Source organism: Oncorhynchus mykiss, chromosome 17 (assembly GCF_013265735.2).
Source record: "Oncorhynchus mykiss isolate Arlee chromosome 17, USDA_OmykA_1.1, whole genome shotgun sequence".
Classification (NCBI taxonomy): Eukaryota; Metazoa; Chordata; class Actinopteri; order Salmoniformes; family Salmonidae; genus Oncorhynchus; species Oncorhynchus mykiss.
The window spans coordinates 83,264,345-83,282,464 of NC_048581.1; the positions used below are offsets into that span (position 1 = coordinate 83,264,345).

The 18,120-nt window shown below is 44.0% G+C and overlaps 2 protein-coding genes across 4 annotated transcripts in view; one reads left to right on the top strand and one right to left on the bottom strand.

Moving 5' to 3' along the window:
• Window positions 1–191: 191 nt before the first annotated feature.
• rs10 (40S ribosomal protein S10) lies at window positions 192–3,557 on the bottom strand. 2 transcript variants are annotated; one of them, XM_021567430.2, is made up of 6 exons: window positions 3,423–3,557; window positions 2,576–2,725; window positions 2,015–2,189; window positions 1,462–1,548; window positions 838–893; window positions 192–278 (listed from the first exon to the last, which is right to left on the bottom strand). In XM_021567430.2, exons 2-6 carry the CDS (start codon window positions 2,723–2,725, stop codon window positions 231–233), a joined length of 516 nt encoding a protein of 171 aa, XP_021423105.1. In that variant the 5' UTR covers window positions 3,423–3,557; the 3' UTR covers window positions 192–230. The 2 variants fall into 2 exon arrangements, with proteins under 2 accessions (XP_021423105.1, NP_001154094.1); NM_001160622.2 differs by lacking the exon at window positions 3,423–3,557 and adding an exon at window positions 3,250–3,291 and having other exon boundaries at window positions 193–278.
• A 1,745-nt stretch (window positions 3,558–5,302) lies between these two features.
• LOC110494727 (protein kinase C and casein kinase substrate in neurons protein 1) overlaps window positions 5,303–18,120 on the top strand; it is a 41,718-nt gene continuing 28,900 nt past the window's right edge. For both annotated transcript variants that reach the window (XM_036950779.1, XM_036950785.1), the window contains exons 1-2: window positions 5,303–5,456; window positions 8,664–8,737. The gene's annotated coding sequence lies outside the window, so the exon portion shown is untranslated. The remainder of the gene's footprint in view (window positions 5,457–8,663; window positions 8,738–18,120) is intronic.

Below are 18,120 nucleotides of genomic sequence, written 5' to 3' on the forward strand. Positions count from 1 at the left end.
TGCCTTTATGAACCTTCATGTCTAGCTGCTTATTCTGCTTTTAATACTTGTTGATTAACACCTGACTGAAAGACTGCACTTTGAATAACCTTAGCTAGTATAATTACTGTAGTGTGTGAATTAAGGCTCCTCATTCTACATGAATCCAGAATGCTAGTATCTAAAGCACTGACAAAGAAAAAGGACAGAGCTGCGTTTTGTGTGTTTATTGTAAAGAAATGGATAGAAATTTACTCCTGAGGAGGCTGCTGTCCTCTGCCACGTCCAAATCCACCCCTCTGAAAGCAAGAGAGAAGGGTAAACTTCCACATCACAGGACAACAGTTGGTAAGGAAAACAAATCATACTGTTATGTTTCCAATTCATGTCCCAAATTTGTCTACCCGAATAACTTTACCAAATGTGTTAGACCATTGCTTCTGGCTACACAAGGTATGCAGTTTTTCCAAACCAGCTGATCAATTACAATTGCTCATGGTAATGTCATAGTTGAGTCTCAATTTAAATGCCAACAAAACAAGAACATTTCCTATTCTAGTAACAGATGTACAAAACCTTTCAACGGTCGGCTATCCAATAAACTTAAAATCGTTTTTTGATAATTTGATATTTAGACTTGTCAGTGTAACCAGCATACTGAGTGGCTCCATAGGAACGGATGAGAACACCTGGGGTGTAATCATTAGTCCAAACAGTTAAAACAAGTTTCTCTATTAGACAAAATCAGGTAGGTCCCGTTTTGTTTGCTTCCATTTAGGAAACGTTTTGGAACAGAATCGGCGTAATGAATACGCCCTTGCTTCAGACTACAATATCATAAGGCTATACAGTACTTACGAATTGGAACTCTGTAGCTGAACCAGCACCTGCCTCTGCTTTCTTGTCTCCACCAGCTGTAAAGAAGAAAAAAAACAGCTTGTAGGCCAAACATTCTTTCTCCAATAATGTTTTAAGTTATGGGTCATTTTCAATAAAACGTCACAAGTTTGATTTGGCTGCTGGGGGGCAAGGAGACCTCATATCCACTAAAACTATTGACAACTACATGCGGTTTAAGGGATTGTTAAATAAATGTTAACTTTTTGATTTGAATATCACCTATTGAAGATAGTCAGGACTAAACATTTCTGATTATTCCATGCAAAACAATTGTGCACAGTTAGCTCTATCATCAGAGTTACGCAGCAAGTAAATGCATGCTTTTCATGATCAGTAAATGTGAATGACCATGTCATTTCTGATAGGTTGTAAGCCAAACATTTTCACCCATTCAACATCAACCTTCACACTAGTTACACAAAGGCTGAGACAAGTCATTACTGATCACAAATGTGATCAACTACTGGAAACCAAGGCAGGGTTAGCATCAGTGTATTTTAAGCTACAAAGCACACTAGTCAGCAGATGAGATGGCTGAAAGCTAACTTTTGGACGAGCAGGATCCTGTAACACTATACATACGTGGTGCAGCAGATCTCCTGTAATTGTCTCGGTCACCCCCATCACGGTTGAAGCGGGCGGGCCTCTCTCCCCGCTCTCCCTCCATACCTGGAAAAGAAACGACAACGCTCAGCTGAGTGGAAGGTTAAAGACGCTCAAAAACACAGGAAGGATCATCACGTCGAGGTCCAATTAGCACCTAGGGCTTTAAAGCACTAAATTCAATAGTCCTCACTGTCCGGTCCTTGAGGACCAGTGTATGCAGGCAGACCTGTTCAAGCCCAGCTCTAACCCACATGATTGAACTAAATCGGCCCAAATTTAAAAATACCACGATTAGTTGAATCAGTTGTTAGTACTGAGCTGGTACTAAAGCCAGCACACTGCAAACCCCAGGATTGGAACGCTCCAGCCCAGGTTATTGAAGTAGGGGCCTTACTAGGAACAGTAACACCAGATTCACATTACTGTGCTGGCCTGGAAACTTTCTTTTCAGCACAGTTCCAGCAGCTACAATGGATGTGTAGTACACAGCTCAGCAGTGTGAAAATGGTAGGCATACAAGTGGACGTACCCTTGGGCCTGGGCCTTGCGGTCTCAGGACGCATCTGGCGGCGCAGAGTGGCAGGAACAATCTCAGGTGGAAGGTGCAGGAAGTCTCTCAGGTACTGGATACCTTCATTGGTGAGGTACCAGTAAAAATGGCGCCAGGCAAATTGCTCCTTAACATACCCAAGTGACTTCAAGGACTGAAAGACAAACATGCAAAACATGCATTTTCTAGCCAGAGATACAATAAAGTCACAAAAATCTCAGATAAGGCATGCTAGGAAATGTCTTTATGTAGACCAACTGAGTACAAGTCTGCAAATCCACATCAAATATGCATCATCTCTTCACTGTCACCCTTGTGTAGTCCACTCACAAAATTCACCTTCAGGTCTTCACATCAACAAATCTGACTTCAGATACAACGCAGTCCTTAACTGGTTACAAAACACACTTGAAATGTTGCCTAATAGTGCAACCAGACACAGTTTATACCTGTGGACATCATGCTACTTGACACAAGAACTGCACCCCAGTCTCAAATGATAAAACGATAACTCAAAGTAGAAGCAATAGTTTCTCTTACCAGCATTGCTTTCATCACATGAAGATTGGGCACGTTCTTGTCAGCAAGCTCGGGGTGCTTAGGCAGATGCACATCTTTCTTTGCCACCATGACGCCCTCTTTGAAGAGGAGCTCATAGATCGCAATACGGTTCTTCTTGGGCATCAGCATCTGTTCACACAAACGACAATTAGACAAGCGTTCGCGGTACTGGCTGGCTTACATTCGCCTACAAGGTGGTCACGGTTTGACCAAGTTTGGGAGCCCTATGTCATCTCCCCCAGTCGGTAGCTAACCAGCTTCGTCGGGCAACTATGGTATGGGCTCATTTCCCAGATGTAACAGAGACCTTTAATTAATATATATATATTTATTTTTTTAAACAAGGCTTATACAGTCTAATGATAACGCCACACTTAAACGTGTATCTGTTGCATCCGGTAAAGTGGTAGCTAGCTTGGGGGCGTCAGAAAAGTTAGCTTAATGGTCGAGCGGTGGGCGAGTAACCGAAAGGTTGGTGGATCGAATCCCCGAGCCGAAAATGTAAACATCTGTCGCCCTGAACGAGGCAGTTAACCCGATAAGCAGTCATTGTAGATAAGGATTTGTTCTTAACTGACTTGCCTAGTTAAAACATTTTTTTTTTAAAAAGCTATCTAGCGTTGACCAAAATGCAGTCATGCCTGGGTAGTTACCTCGAATAGCTTGTGTATATCAGCCTACCTCTCGAGTAATACAAGTATTTTTGGGGAAATGTGTGGATGTTTATAACAACGAGATACACATCTATGTAAACTGAGCGTAACAGCTTCCTACAATGTAAGATGTTGGAGATTTATTACGATATTTTTTTCCGGAATTTACTTACCTTACAACTTGCTAGGGGACCGGAGCCGGAAAGAAAGACAGAACTCGTTCACAAGAGCGTTTATGCGCAGGCGTTGGACCTAAGCAGCTTTAACGCCATCTACTGAGCTGGCGGGAAAACTGTAGTAAAATAAATTGGATTACCAGTATTGTTAAATTATTATCATTCTATTTTTTTCTATTTACTATTATTACCATATGGGTAAAATAGCCATGCACCTTTGTTAATAACATAGTCTAATTAATGAACACATCTCTGCAGCACACTGTCTGAGTTTACACCACTTCAATCTGAACCTGTTCCAATCATCCTCGCAAGGTTTTTTAATTTTTTTCTTCATTTAATCTTTATTTAACTAGGCAAGTTAAGAACAAATTCTTATTTACAATGACGGCCTACCCAAAGGCAAAGGGCCTCACAAAGGCAAAAGACACCACAACACTACATAAAGAAAGACATAAGACAACAACATAGCAAGGCAGCAACACATGACAACACAGCATGGTAGCAACACAACATGGCAGCAGTTCAACATGGTAGCAGCACAAAACAGAGTAAAAACATTATTGGGCACAGACAACAGCACAAAGGGCATGAAGGTAGAGACAACAATACATCACAACTGTCAGTAAGAGTGTCCATAGTTGAGTCTTTGAATGAAGAGATTGAGATAAAACTGTCCAGTTTGAGTGTTTGTTGTTGCAGCTCGTTCCAGTTGCTAGCTGCAGCGAACTGAAAAGAGGAGACCAAGGGATGTGTGTACTTTGGGGACCTTTAACAGAATGTGACTGGCAGAACGGGTGTTGTATGTGGAGGATGAGGGCTGCAGTAGATATCTCAGATAGGGGGGAGAACATCCAGAGCCGGCTCCAGGCATAAGTTTGGCCCTGTCCGGGGGTGTCCTCGGATGGGGCCACAGTGTCTCCTGACCCCTCCTGTCTCAGCCTCCAGTATTTATGCTGCATTAGTTTATGTGTCGGGGGGCTAGGGTCAGTTTGTTATATCTGGAGTACTTCTCCTGTCCTATTCGGTGTCCTGTGTGAATCTAAGTGTGCGTTCTCTAATTCCCTCCTTCTCTCTTTCTTTCTCTCTCTCGGAGGACCTGAGCCCTAGGACCATGCCCCAGGAATACCTGACATGATGACTCCTTGCTGTCCCCAGTCCACCTGACTGTGCTGCTGCTCCAGTTTCAACTGTTCTGCCTTATTATTATTCAACCATGCTGGTCATTTATGAACATTTGAACATCTTGGCCATGTTCTGTTATAATCTCCACCCGGCACAGCCAGAAGAGGACTGGCCACCCCACATAGCCTGGTTCCTCTCTAGGTTTCTTCCTAGGTTTTTGCCTTTCCAGGGAGTTTTTCCTAGCCACCGTGCTTCTACACCTGCATTGCTTGCTGTTTGGGGTTTTAGGCTGGGTTTCTGTACAGCACTTTGAGATATCAGCTGATGTACGAAGGGCTATATAAATAAATTTGATTTGATTAGATTTTGATAAGCAGTCGCTTAGGGCCCCAGTCCGCTAGGGTATTTATAAAAAAGTTCGGGTGTCAAGAAGGTATACGTTCGAAACTTCATTGTGTATCAGCTATTTTTCTGTTATGTCAGTCAATAACGGTCACTCAATTAGCCATGTCAGCTAACAATTTTTCAGATTGGTAAATTAGGCTAGCCAGCTTTCTAAACTTGTAGTAATCATGTCCGAAAACCAACCCTGGCCCCCATTGATTTTGTTAGTCAATCTCACTCAGATATAATTAACATGGCATAAGTCATGGAAAAATGTGTAGAATTCAGGGGAGGGGGGGCGCAAACCATATCTTGCTTAGGGCCCCAAAAGGCTAGAGCCGGCCCTGGGACCATCCCCCATCTGTCGCCTCTTTGCCCCCCGCACTTTAAGTGCAACACACAAGGCAAGCCTTTGCTGTCAGTTGACTGAGCAGGGTCTATCGACCATTCTAGCTATTATAACGGAAACATTTGTATATTTAGGCCAACAGGGGAGTCGGACACATCGCATTACGTTCTCTGGTATGTCATGCATTTATATGCGCATTCGCAATTTGTAGTTTGGTTGAGTAGAAACTAGAAAGAGCAAAAGAACAGTATCGTTTGACTGGTAGGCTACGCAACCCATTTCATACTGCTGCTACCCGCGGCAGCGATACTTTTCCAACCTGCAGTTTTTTTGTTGTTGTATTCTTTAGTAACCAAAATTGTACAACATATAGCTGTTATAGCCTTTTGACTGTCAAATGACGCCATTATACCGCACCTATAGCATGCTTCGCATAATAACTATGTATATGATTAATTTGTTTTCATTCATTTTGAATGAGGATAATAGGATGGTTTGGGGTTGAACATCCCCTGCCTGTAATTCTCACAGAAACCACTTTATTTCGCGCAACAACAAAAACAATCGACACTTTCCCTGGCTACCACTTCTCTCGGGCAACTAAAAATGTAAGCAGTCTCATCTCAACTGTTTAAGTCACTCCAACAAAACAATGTTCAGGTACATTGCTCGAATATTTTGTCATTTAGAAAAAGATTTAAGACTACATTTAATCAAATATAGTTAGATCTATAACTTTTTTATATATATATACCAGTAAGGGAGCCTAAAGAAAAATAATCAATTTGGCTAGAGTGATTGCCATCAGTTTTTATAAAATAATAATATTTAAAGTTAGTATGTTTGGGGCAAAATGCCCCCAGGACAATCCAATACAAGTCAATAGTACCCATATTAGCATTTTTCAAATCATGTCCAAATCATCTACAGTATCTATAACTAACTTCAGTGAACAAATCATCTATAAGTAACTTCATTGAACTTCATTGAAATCAATTTTGAGATACTTTAGGATGATTTCGATAGGAAGCGTGAAAATTAATAGGGACCTTACATCATTGGGCTTTGATATTTTATTTATTTAATTACAGTAAGATACCTAGACTTTAGCTTTTAAGAGTCAATTACAAAAAAAAGGGAAAAAATGTAAACATATATAGATTTTAACACACTAAACTTCAGGGATAATTTTGTCCCGATGGTGGGGCAAAACACCCCCTTTCTAAATTTTCGATTTTTATTAAATAACAAAAAAACTATTAATTCTGCCCACTTATTTCTCTTCAAAATGTGTTTGCCTCAGGATAGCCAGTATGCAGATATTTCATATTTTTACCAAACTTTTTTGTTCTCAGAAAATAGAAATGTTACCTACCCTAAACAACCTCTCAGATAAATGATCTATACATCTAGTACAATATTCATATCAATGCCATCCACCATCCAGGCTTTTATACATAATCTATTAGAGGAGCATGTCTTTCCTTGAGTAAGCTTGAGAGATATGGGATAATCACCAATAGGAGCAGAATTGGTTGAACCAACTAAGCTAGTGGGCCCTAGCAGTGGTTCAGATAAAGACCTCTCTTCAGGTCCTGACTCCTGATGGTTCTAGACTGTATTTACACAGGCAGCCCAGTTCTGATCTTTTTCCACCAAATGGTCTTTTGACCAATCAGATCAACTATTTTACCAATAATTGTGCAAAATATCAGAATTGGGCTGCATGTGTGAACGCAGAATGTCCTAATGTGAGTCAGGTCTGCTCAGGTTCTGTGATGGAGGGTCAGCTGAGAGGATGCTGTAACCAGTACAGTGAGACATGGTATCTGGTTACAAAAGCTAAAGGGTTGCTGCATAATAACATTAAATATATTGTACATGTTTGATGCAGCCTCTCAGACAGCTGAGTGTTTGTGGTCATGGACACATTTAATTTGGGGGACTTGCCCCAAATAAACAATTCTGTGGAGTTTCTCAGTGAAGTTGTCTGACCTCCATCTGCAGAGAGAGAGAGAGAGAAGAGAGAGAGAGAGAGAGAGAGAGAGAGAGAGAGAGAGAGAGAGAGAGAGAGAGAGAGAGAGAGAGAGAGAGAGAGAGAGAGAGAGAGAGAGAGAGAGAGAGAGAGAGAGAGAGAGAGAGAGAGAGAGAGAGAGAGAGAGAGAGAGAGAGAGAGAGAGAGAGAGAGAGAGAGAGAGAGAGAGAGAGAGCTGTTCAACAGGGCACTGTCCAGGGTCCTGAACTCCATCACCATGCTGAATGACACTGGACCTCAGAGCACGTTGTCTGTCCTGGCGAAGCCCCATTTCAAGCGGAAATCGTTCATTGGAGAAAAGCACTAGGGAGTATAGGCCTAGCAATGTGAAGGTCCATTTTGTTTCAGCCAAACCCACACCTGGAACATTTATTTGGATCTCCACAAAGGTTGGCCTTGGCGATACTCCATGCCAACGTTTACCTCCAGATCAAGAAATGTGTCTTCAGCACTGAGAGTTGTTGTTTGGCCAGCAGAAAAACTCATTCTCATTCTCTCGCCATGCTCTGTGTTTGCGTTCTGAGCATAAATGAGCTGCATGAAAGCCATCTGCTGTTTGAGATGAATAAACCAACACATTTATCTATGTTTTTATCAAAGTCTGTTATGATGCCTGCCGCAATGGGTCCACATAAGGCTTTTACTCTGAAGTGAAGGGCACGATGAAACTAGAAGAGCAGAGGGTCATACAGTACTTTAGTACTGTGTGTGTGTGTGTGTGTGTGTGTATTTGCCTACATGCATGCATGCTTCAGTGTGTTTGCATGTGTGTATGTGCGTGTGCATGCGTCTATGTGTTCGTGTCACGTATGTGTCTGTGCGTGTGTGTGCCCCTGTCTGTGTTAGTGTGTAATTGGATTAATTAATGTGATGAATATGAATGGGGCCCAGGACACACGTCTGATTTATACAACCCAATTCAGCTGACTCCGCTGAAGGAGGAATGACAGATGTGGCACCATTTCTAATGTAATTAATTAGCCCAGATCATAAGTTGTTTTTCTTCTCCAAATGAATGTGAATCTGCCACTGTAGGACTGTTGGCTATTCCCCATGGATACATCCATTCACTGTTTGCCTCAGTCATTTGTACATACAAGCCTCCTTGTCACATCTGCTCTCCACAATCTTAATCCTACACTAAATGACACTGCATTTGATTTTGCCAAATCACTGGTTTTACCCATTCCCATCTTGTGTAGCCTGAAGATGCGTTATTTGTAGTAGTAGTAGTAGTAGTAGTAGTAGTAGTAGTAGTAGTAGTAGTCTGTCATTTTGTTTTATTATGACATCCATAATCCTACTCCTGATGTAATAACTGTCTCTTTCTTGTGTGCTTCTTTAGGGGTGGGGATTTTAAGGAACACAATCCAAACCTGCATGGGGATATATGGAAACCTGATTGGCCCAGTTGAGAAGGTAAGAGTTTTCACTGATTTCTGATTAGGCTCACATTTCAACATACAAGCAGAAACTCCCTGTTTTCTACTGGTTGAGTGTGCTCCCTATATATAGATGCAGACTTTGTACCTTTAAAATGTAATTCACTGATCTAACACAATTGGATAGGGGCAAAGGAAGGGGAGGAGCGTATCATATCATTAGTATCTGGTTGAGAGATGGCGAGGGTGGCAGGGAAGGGGCTCTCCACAGGCCCAGACCAGGCAGGCCCAGGCACCCAGCCCAACCACCATGCTGGGTGGTAATTGAGCAGTTTGCCTGTAGAGCCTATGAGAGACGAGCAGATGGTGAATTCCTCTACAGCGTATGACTTGGCAGAAATGGATACTGTATGTGTCCCAACTGGTTGGTTTGAAACACATTTGGAAATCCTCTGTTTTGTTCTTAATTTTGCTTGATGGATTAAGGCAATCAATTCTTCCATTATGAGTCTCAGTCATGAGTCATCACCTTTCCGACAGTGAACACACATGCATCTCATATATGTAACCACTGCTCCCATACAGAATAGCTTGTTAGGAGAAGGACTTGGCTCTGTCTATCCATCCACCAGTACTGTCTGTGACCTAGGCTGTGTCCCAAATGGAACGCTATTCCCTATATAGTGCACTACTTTTGACATGAGCCCTATGGATATAGGGTGCCTTTTGGGATTCAGACGTAATGGAAACCCGTGTGGGTGTTGACTGCAGGTTTTAACTGTTCATCTATAGTCCAGATTTACAGTGTCCGTTCAATGGAGAGCTGTAGAGCTATGGGAGAGGGCAGCAAGGGCCGGTGGAGGGAGGAAATGGCTTTATGTTGTCAAAGCGTTGGGTGCAGAACTTGTTTGATTGTTCCAAGGCACCATTTAATCCTCTGACCTCATGTTAGCACGTCTAGCTGGCAGACATACCCTATAGTCCAGGGGTTGGCAACAGGTGGCCCGCGGTTCAAAACCTGGCCCACCAGTGATATTTTTTGGCCCCCAAAGTTTTTAGTATAACATTTTTATTATTTTTTTATAAATAAAAAAAACTAAAATCACCAGGAAATCAGCTAAAAATGAGTTTAATTTAGGAAATCTGTTCTCAATTATTCCCACGAATAGAAACACGGACATGTGTAATCGTGTCAATGTAATCAAGGTATGACACAATTTTTAATGCTTTTTCGGCTCAGTTGTGGTCAATTTGTAATGTACAAACTATTATTAATATGTTTCGGCCGCCGACCATCCGCTCAGACAAAAATCAGCCGTGGCTGAATCTAGTTGATGATCCCTGCTCTAGTGTCACTGTGAGGGTTTGACAATTTTACAGTGTTAATGTGCTCTAATCTGTGTCTTAATTATGCATTGACTCTAGCATCTCGGATATTGTAGATGGTCTTTGCTTACCTGCATCCTTGAATAGTTTTTCCTCTCACTACGAGGACACGAGAGCTCATTCATGAAAACACCATCAGATAACCTCTCTGTTGTGTAGCTAATCACAGCAGTGAGCAGCTGCAGTGTGTATTTGAGTGTCTCATTTCGCCTACTTGGCATTGTAAGTTCAGAAACGATTGGTGCCTCTCTGTAGAGCTCTCTTTAGCATTCCTGAGTGTTATTGTGGCTCTCCGGTGGCTGAGCCCTGGGCTTGAGTGAATGTCCTGCCCCGGTTATAAACTACTGGGCCAGGGAAGCATTATTGATCAAAAGCTAACTGGAATGGAGACTTTTTGGAGGACAGGAATCCTCTGTGGTCTCTCTAGGCTATTGATTGGATGTGTAGCCTAACCTTGCAGAGGCTTTATAATTGGTCTCACCAAGGTGTATATAGCTAAATGCTTGGCATTTAGATGTTAGCTATTTTGGAGTACAATGTTATTAGTGCAGTCAAATGTTGTCAGTAGCCTATGCCTCATTTTATATCAATAAATTAAGTGTTCTTGTGGTCAATTAAGACTGTTAGGACTGTTTAGAACAAAAAATATCCATTGTGGCATTATTATATCCACCATGGTGTTATTATATCCACCATGGGGTTATTATGTCCACCATGGTGTTATTATATCCACCGTTATGATGTCCACCATGGAGTTATTATGTCCACCATGTTGTTATTATGTCCACCATGTTGTTATTATGTCCACCATGGAGTTATTATGTCCACCATGGTGTTATTATATCCACCATTATGATGTCCACCATGGCATTATTATATCCACCATGTTGTTATTATGTCCACCATGTTGTTATTATGTCCACCATGTTGTTATTATGTCCACCATGGAGTTATTATGTCCACCATGGTGTTATTATATCCACCGTTATGATGTCCACCATGGTGTTATTATATCCACCATGGCATTATTATGTCCACCATGGAGTTATTATGTCCACCATGTTGTTATTATGTCCACCATGGAGTTATTATGTCCACCATGGAGTTATTATGTCCACCATGGAGTTATTATGTCCACCATGGAGTTATTATGTCCACCATGTTGTTATTATGTCCACCATGTTGTTATTATGTCCACCATGTTGTTATTATGTCCACCATGGCATTATTATATCCACCATGGCGTTATTATATCCACCATGGCGTTATTATATCCACCATGGAGTTATGATGTCCACCATGGCATTATTATGTCCACCATGGCGTTATTATATCCACTACGGGTACAGTTCCTGCAGGGGGTCAACAGGGGGTCAAACAGAAGCCATAAACAGAGAAATATTGTACTCCAGGCACCTCACCATGGTCAGGAATTTGGCCACGGATACATGCGAGCTGATGGGGAGGCATGTATAGAGAATAAAGACAAAAGAAAGACACTAAACGCCTCAGGCTCCTCAGTCTCTACACACACACACCAGGATTCTGACCTAAATAATGTTTTTTACCTATTTTCTTCCTTCCTGCCCCTTATCTCCCTCCCCTCTCTTCTGGCCCCCTCTCTCTCCTGGCCCCTCTCTCTCCTGGCCCCCTCTCTCCCCTGCCTCCCTCTCTCTCCTGGCCCCCTCTCTCTACTGGCCCCCTCTCTCCCCTGCCCCCCTCTCTCCCCTGCCTCCCTCTCTCTCCTGGCCCCCTCTCTCCCATGCCTCCCTCTCTCTCCTTTCCCCTTATCTCTTGTCTTAATCTCTCTCTTGCCTCCCTCTCTCCCGCCTCCCTGTCTCTCCTGGCCCCCTCTCTCCCCTGCCTCCCTCTCTCTCCTAGCCCCCTCTCTCTCCTGGCCCCCTCTCTCCCATGCCTCCCTCTCTCTCCTGGCCCCCTCTCTCCCCTGCCTCCCTCTCTCTCCTGGCCCCCTCTCTCCCCTGCCTCCCTCTCCCTCCTGGCCCCCTCACTCTTGTCTTCATCTCTCTCCTGGCCCCCTTTCTCTCCTGGCCCCCTCTCTCTCCTGGCCCCCTCTCTCCCCTGCCTCCCTCTCTGTCCTGGCCCCCTTTCTCTCCTGGCCCCCTCTCTCCCCTGCCTCCCTCTCTCTCCTGGCCCCCTCTCTCCCCTGCCTCCCTTTCTCTCCTGGCCCCCTCTCTCCCCTGCCTCCCTTTCTCTCCTGGCCCCCTCTCTCTTGTCTTCATCTCTCTCCTGGCCCCTTCTCTCTCCTGCCCCCCTCTCTCTCCTGGCCCCCTCTCTCCCCTGCCTCCCTCTCTGTCCTGGCCCCCTCTCTCTCCTGGCCCCCTTTCTCCCCTGTCTCCCTCTCTCCCCTGGCCCCCTCTCTCTTGTCTTCATCTCTCTCCTGGCCCCCTTTCTCTCCTGCCCCCCCCCCCTCTCCCCTGCCTCCCTCTCTGTCCTGGCCCCCTCTCTCTCCTGGCCCCCTTTCTCCCCTGTCTCCCTCTCTCTTCTGGCCCCTTCTCTCTTGCCTCCCTCTGCCCTACCTCTTTTTATCTTGCGGCCCCATATCTCCTTCCCTCCTCTCTCTCTGACCTTCCTTACTTTCCTGCCTTACTCTTCCCCTCCTTCCCCTCTCTCCCCCTTGCCTTCATCTTTTCTCCTAACCATTTTCTCTCCTGTCCTTTTCCTCTCCATGACAAATGTTCTCCTTGAGACTTCCTACAAATGTGTCAGCCGGACAGGAAGGGAGTGCGCTCACTGGCAGCTGGCTAATTATTGATGGCCTTACCTGTCTTTAGGAGGATGGGGCAAAGTTCAGTCTGCGTGTTTGTGTGTGTGTGTGTGTGTGTGTGTGTGTGTGTGTGTGTGTGTGTGTGTGTGTGTTGTGTATGTGTGGTGGTGGTGGTGGTTAGACAACAGGGTGTGCCATCTCCTTCAGGTGCGTAGCTATTCTAGTTGCCTGTAACCTCTAAAACTGTCCGTCTCGAGTCTGTCTCAAGGGTGGACACAGATTGCTCCGAGTGACCAGGCGCATTACTGTTGTTATGTTATTCTAAAAGTAACAATAGAGATAATACATACATATATATAGATATATGTATGTATAATATATAATATATATATATAATACAGATATAATACATACAATACATACTGTCAGAAATATTCACAGACTTATACAACCTAGGCGAAATGACACAATTTAGCAAAATCAAGGTTCTTTAGAGGACTCCTATACTTAAGCAATAAGGCCCGAGGGGGTGTGGTAAATGGCCAATATACCATGGGTAAGGGCTGTTCTTAGGCACGACGCAAAGCCCTTAGGATACAGCTCTTAACCGTGGTATATTGGCCATATACAGCAAACCGCCAGGTGTTTATCGCTATTATAAACTGGTTACCAACGTAATTACAGCAGTAAAAATACATGTTTTGTCATACCCATGGTATATGGTCTGATATACCACGACTGTCAGCCAATCAGCATTCTGGGATGGAACCACCCACTTTATGATTTGCTGATAATGTGAACAATGTTGTTTAGTTTTTCTCTTACCTGATTAGCTAGCTGCTCCTCCACTGCAGTAGAGCGGCAGGTAGCCTAGTGCTACGCCATCCAAGATGCAGTGCAGACGTGTTTTGTTCGTCCTCTCGTGTACTTTTGTATTTTTCGTCTTTTTTTGTGTATATATATACATTTTATTTTCAATCTCTTTTCCATTTTAATTAAATTATACCTTCCGGTAACCTGCCTCACCCAATGTGATACGGAACCGCTATTATTTTACATTTTTAGACCTTATAGCAAGAACCACCTAGCCACCAGAAGCGAAACAGCTAATTAAAAAGCTAAAGCTATTTAGTAATTGTTAGCCACTGCTAGCAGCCTTTACCTTCTGCACAGATACCAGCCCTTTTTTTTAGCCTGGATAATACTCTCCAGCCTACCAGTATCGGACTGTCTCTCCACTACAACGCCGGATTCCTGCCATAATCCCTGGACCATTACTCTTGATTTTCACAGCTAGCTAGCACCCACCGAGTTACCCAGTACCGAAGCTATCCCTGAGGCCCACCTCCTGGCCTACTCAGTTGTTCACCCGGACTACACCCAGACACAGCTAGAACCCACTACTCCACCGGATCCTTGCCGTAAGCTCTGGACCTTGGCACCGGATCACCGCTGCTACCGAGTGGCTATAGTGGCTGCCCCGAAGCTAGCACCAGTTAGCCGTGAGCCAGGCGCATCTCTCGGCTGGCAAACTAAATTTCTACAACTACAATACACCTCTTTCGCCATCTGGCTTGGATCTTTTGTCGACAAGGCGCCCCGCCGCACCATCATGACTGGTCTGCCACGAATACTCCATCTGCTGTGCCTTCAACTGGCCTCCGTCTGACGTCGGAGCAGATCCTTCTACTAGCCCTGGGCTACTAACTTTAAACGCTGTGTCGCCCGCGTGCTAGCGTAGTAGCGACTACTTCCCTGTTCCATCGATTGCTGCCCCGGGACTCTATGATCACTTGGCTACATAGCTGATGCCTGCTGGACTGTCCATTAATCACGGTACTCCATTCTGTCGGCCCCAGCCGTGAACTAAGACTCTGTGTGTATTTAACCAACGTTCTCTGCCCAGTCATAGCCATTTTACCTGTTGTTGTTTTAGCTGATTGGCTGTTGTTGTCTCACCCGTTGTTGTCTTAGCTAGCTCTCCCAATCAAATCAAAATCTAATCAAATGTATTTATATAGCCCTTCTTACATCAGCTGATATATCAAAGTGCTGTACAGAAACCCAACCTAAAACCCCAAACAGCAAGCAATGCAGGTGTAGAAGCAGGCTAGGAAAAACTCCCTAGAAAGGCCAAAACCTAGGAAGAAACCTAGAGAGGAACCAGGCTATGAGGGGTGGCCAGTCCTCTTCTGGCTGTGCCGGGTGGGGATTATAACAGAACATGGCCAAGATGTTCAAATGTTCATAAATGACCAGCAGGGTCAAATAATAATAATCACAGTGGTTGTCGAGGGTGCAACAAGTCAGCACCTCAGGAGTAAATGTCAGTTGGCTTTTCATAGCCGATCACGGAGAGTATCTCTACCGCTCCTGCTGTCTCTAGAGAGTTGAAAACAGCAGGTCTGGGACAGGTAGCACGTCCAGTGAACAGGACAGGGTTCCATAGCCGCAGGCAGAACAGTTGAAACTGGAGCAGCAGCTCAGCCAGGTGGACTGGGGACAGCAAGGAGACATGCCAGGTAGTCCTGAGGCATGGTCCTAGGGTCAGGTCCTCCGAGAGAGAGAAACAAAGAAAAAAAGAGAGAAAGAGAGAATTAGAGAGAGCATACTTAAATTCACACAGGACACCGGATAAGACAGGAGAAATACTCCAGATATAACAGACTGACCCTAGCCCCCCGACACATAAACTACTGCAGCATAAATACTGGAGGCTGAGACAGGAGGGGTCAGGAGACACTGTGGCCCACGTCAGCGACTCAACCCACTCAAGTGACGCACCCCCCCTAGGGACAGCATGGAAGAGCACCAGTAAGCCAGTGACTCAGCCCCTGTAGTAGGGTTAGAGGCAGAGAATCCCAGTGGAGAGAGGGGAACCGTCCAGGCAGAGACAGCAAGGGCGGTTGGTTGCACCAGAGCCTTTCCGTTCACCTTCACACTCCTGGGCCAGACTACACTCAATCATATGACCCACTGAAGACATGAGTCTTCAAGACATGAGTCTTCAGTAAAGACTTAAATGTTGAGACCGAGTCTGCGTGGGTAGGCAGACCATTCCATAAAAATGGAGCTCTATAGGAGAAAGCCCTGCCTCCAGCTGTTTGCTTAGAAATTGTAGGGACAATTAGGAGGCCTGCGTCTTGTGACCATAGCGTACGTGTAGGTATGTACGCCAGGACCAAATCGGAAAGATAGGTAGGAGCAACCCCATGTAATGCTTTGTAGGTTAGCAGTAAAACCTTGAAATCAGCCCTTGCCTTAACAGAAAGCCAGTGTAGGGAGGCTAGCACTGAAGTAATATGATCAAATTTTGGGGTTCTAGCAGCCGTATATAGCACAAACGGAAGTTTATTTAGTGCTTTATCCGGGTAGCCGGAAAGTAGAGCATTGCAGTAGTCTAACCTAGGAGTAACAAAAGCATGGATACATTTTTTTGTATCATTTTTGGACAGGACGTTTCTGATTTTTGCAATGTTACGTAGATGGAGAAAAGCTGTCCTTGAAACAGTCTTTATAAGTTTGTCAAAAGAGAGATCAGTGTCCAGAGTAACGTCGAGGTCCTTCACAGTTTTATTTGAGACGACTGTACAACCATCAAGATTAATTGTCAGATTCAACAGAAGATCTCTTTGTTTCTTGGGACCTAGAACAAGCATCTCTGTTTTGTCCGAGTTTAAAAGTAGAAAGTTTGCAGCCATCCACTTCCTTGTGCCTGAAACACAGGCTTCTAGCGGGGGCAATTTTGGGGCTTCACCATGTTTCATTGAAATGTACAGCTGTGTGTCATCCGCATAGCAGTGAAAGTTAACATTATGTTTCCGAATGACATCCCCAAGAGGTAAAATATATAGTGAAAACAATAGTGGTCCTAAAACGGAACCTTGAGGAACACTGAAATTTACAGTTGATTTGTCAGAGGACAAACCATTCAAAGAGACAAACGGATATCTTTCCGGCAGATAAGATCTAAACCAGGCCAGAACTTGTCCGTGTAGACCAATTTGGGATTCCAATCTCTCCAAAAGAATGTGGTGATCGATGGTATCAAAAGCAGCACTAAGGTCTAGGAGCACGAAGACAGATGCAGAGCCTCGGTCTGACGCCATTAAAAGGTCATTTACCACCTTCACAAGTGCAGTGTCAGTGCTATGATGGGGTCTAAAACCAGACTGACACATTTCATATACATTGTTTGTCTTCAGAAAGGCAGTGAGTTGCTGAGCAACAGCTTTTTCTAAAATTGTAGGTAGTTTTTTATATTTTCTGGGTCAAGGTTTGGCTTTTTCAGGAGAGTCTTTATTACTGCCACTTTTAGTGAGTTTGGTACACATCCAGAGGATAGAGAGCCATTTATTATGTTCAACATAGGAGGGCCAAGCACAGGAAGCAGCTCTTTCAGTAGTTTAGTTGGAATAGGGTCCAGTATGCAGCTTGAAGTTTTAGAGGCCATGATTATTTTCATCATTGTGTCAAGAGATATAGTACTAAAACACGTGAGTGTCTCCCTTGATCCTAGGTCCTGGCAGAGTTGTGCAGAGTCAGGACAACTGAGCTTTGGAGGAATACGCAGATTTAAAGAGGAGTCCGTAATTTGCTTTCTAATGATCATGATCTTTTCCTCAAAGACGTTCATTAATGTATTACTGCTGAAGTGAAAGCTCTCTTGGGGAATGCTGCTTTTTAGTTAGCTTTGCGACATTATCAAAAATACATTTCGGATTGTTCTTTTTTTCCTCAATTAAGTTTGAAAAATAGGATGATCAAGCAGCAGTGAGGGCTCTTCGATACTGCACGGTATTGTCTTTCCAAGCAAGTCGGAAGACTTCCAGTTTGGTGTGGCGCCATTTCCGTTCCAATTTTCTGGAAACTTGCTTTAGAGGTCGGGTATTTTCTGTATACCAGGGAGCTAGTTTCTTATGACAAATGTTTTTAGTTTTTAGGGGTGCAACTGCATCTAGGGTATTGTGCAAGGTGAAATTGAGTTCCTCAGTTAGGTGGTTAACTGATTTGTGTCCTCTGACGTTCTTGGGTAGGCAGAGGGAGTCTGGAAGGGCATCAAGGAATCTTTGGGTTGTCTGAGAATTTATAGCACGGCTTTTGATGCTCCTTGGTTGGGGTCTGAGCAGATTATTTGTTGCGTTTGCAAACGTAATAAAATGGTGGTCCGATAGTCCAGGGTTATGAGGAAAAACATTAAGATCCACAACATTTATTCCACGGGACAAAACTAGATCCAGAGTATGACTGTGGCAGTGAGTACGTCCAGAGACATGTTGGACAAAACCCACTGAGTCGATGATGGCTCC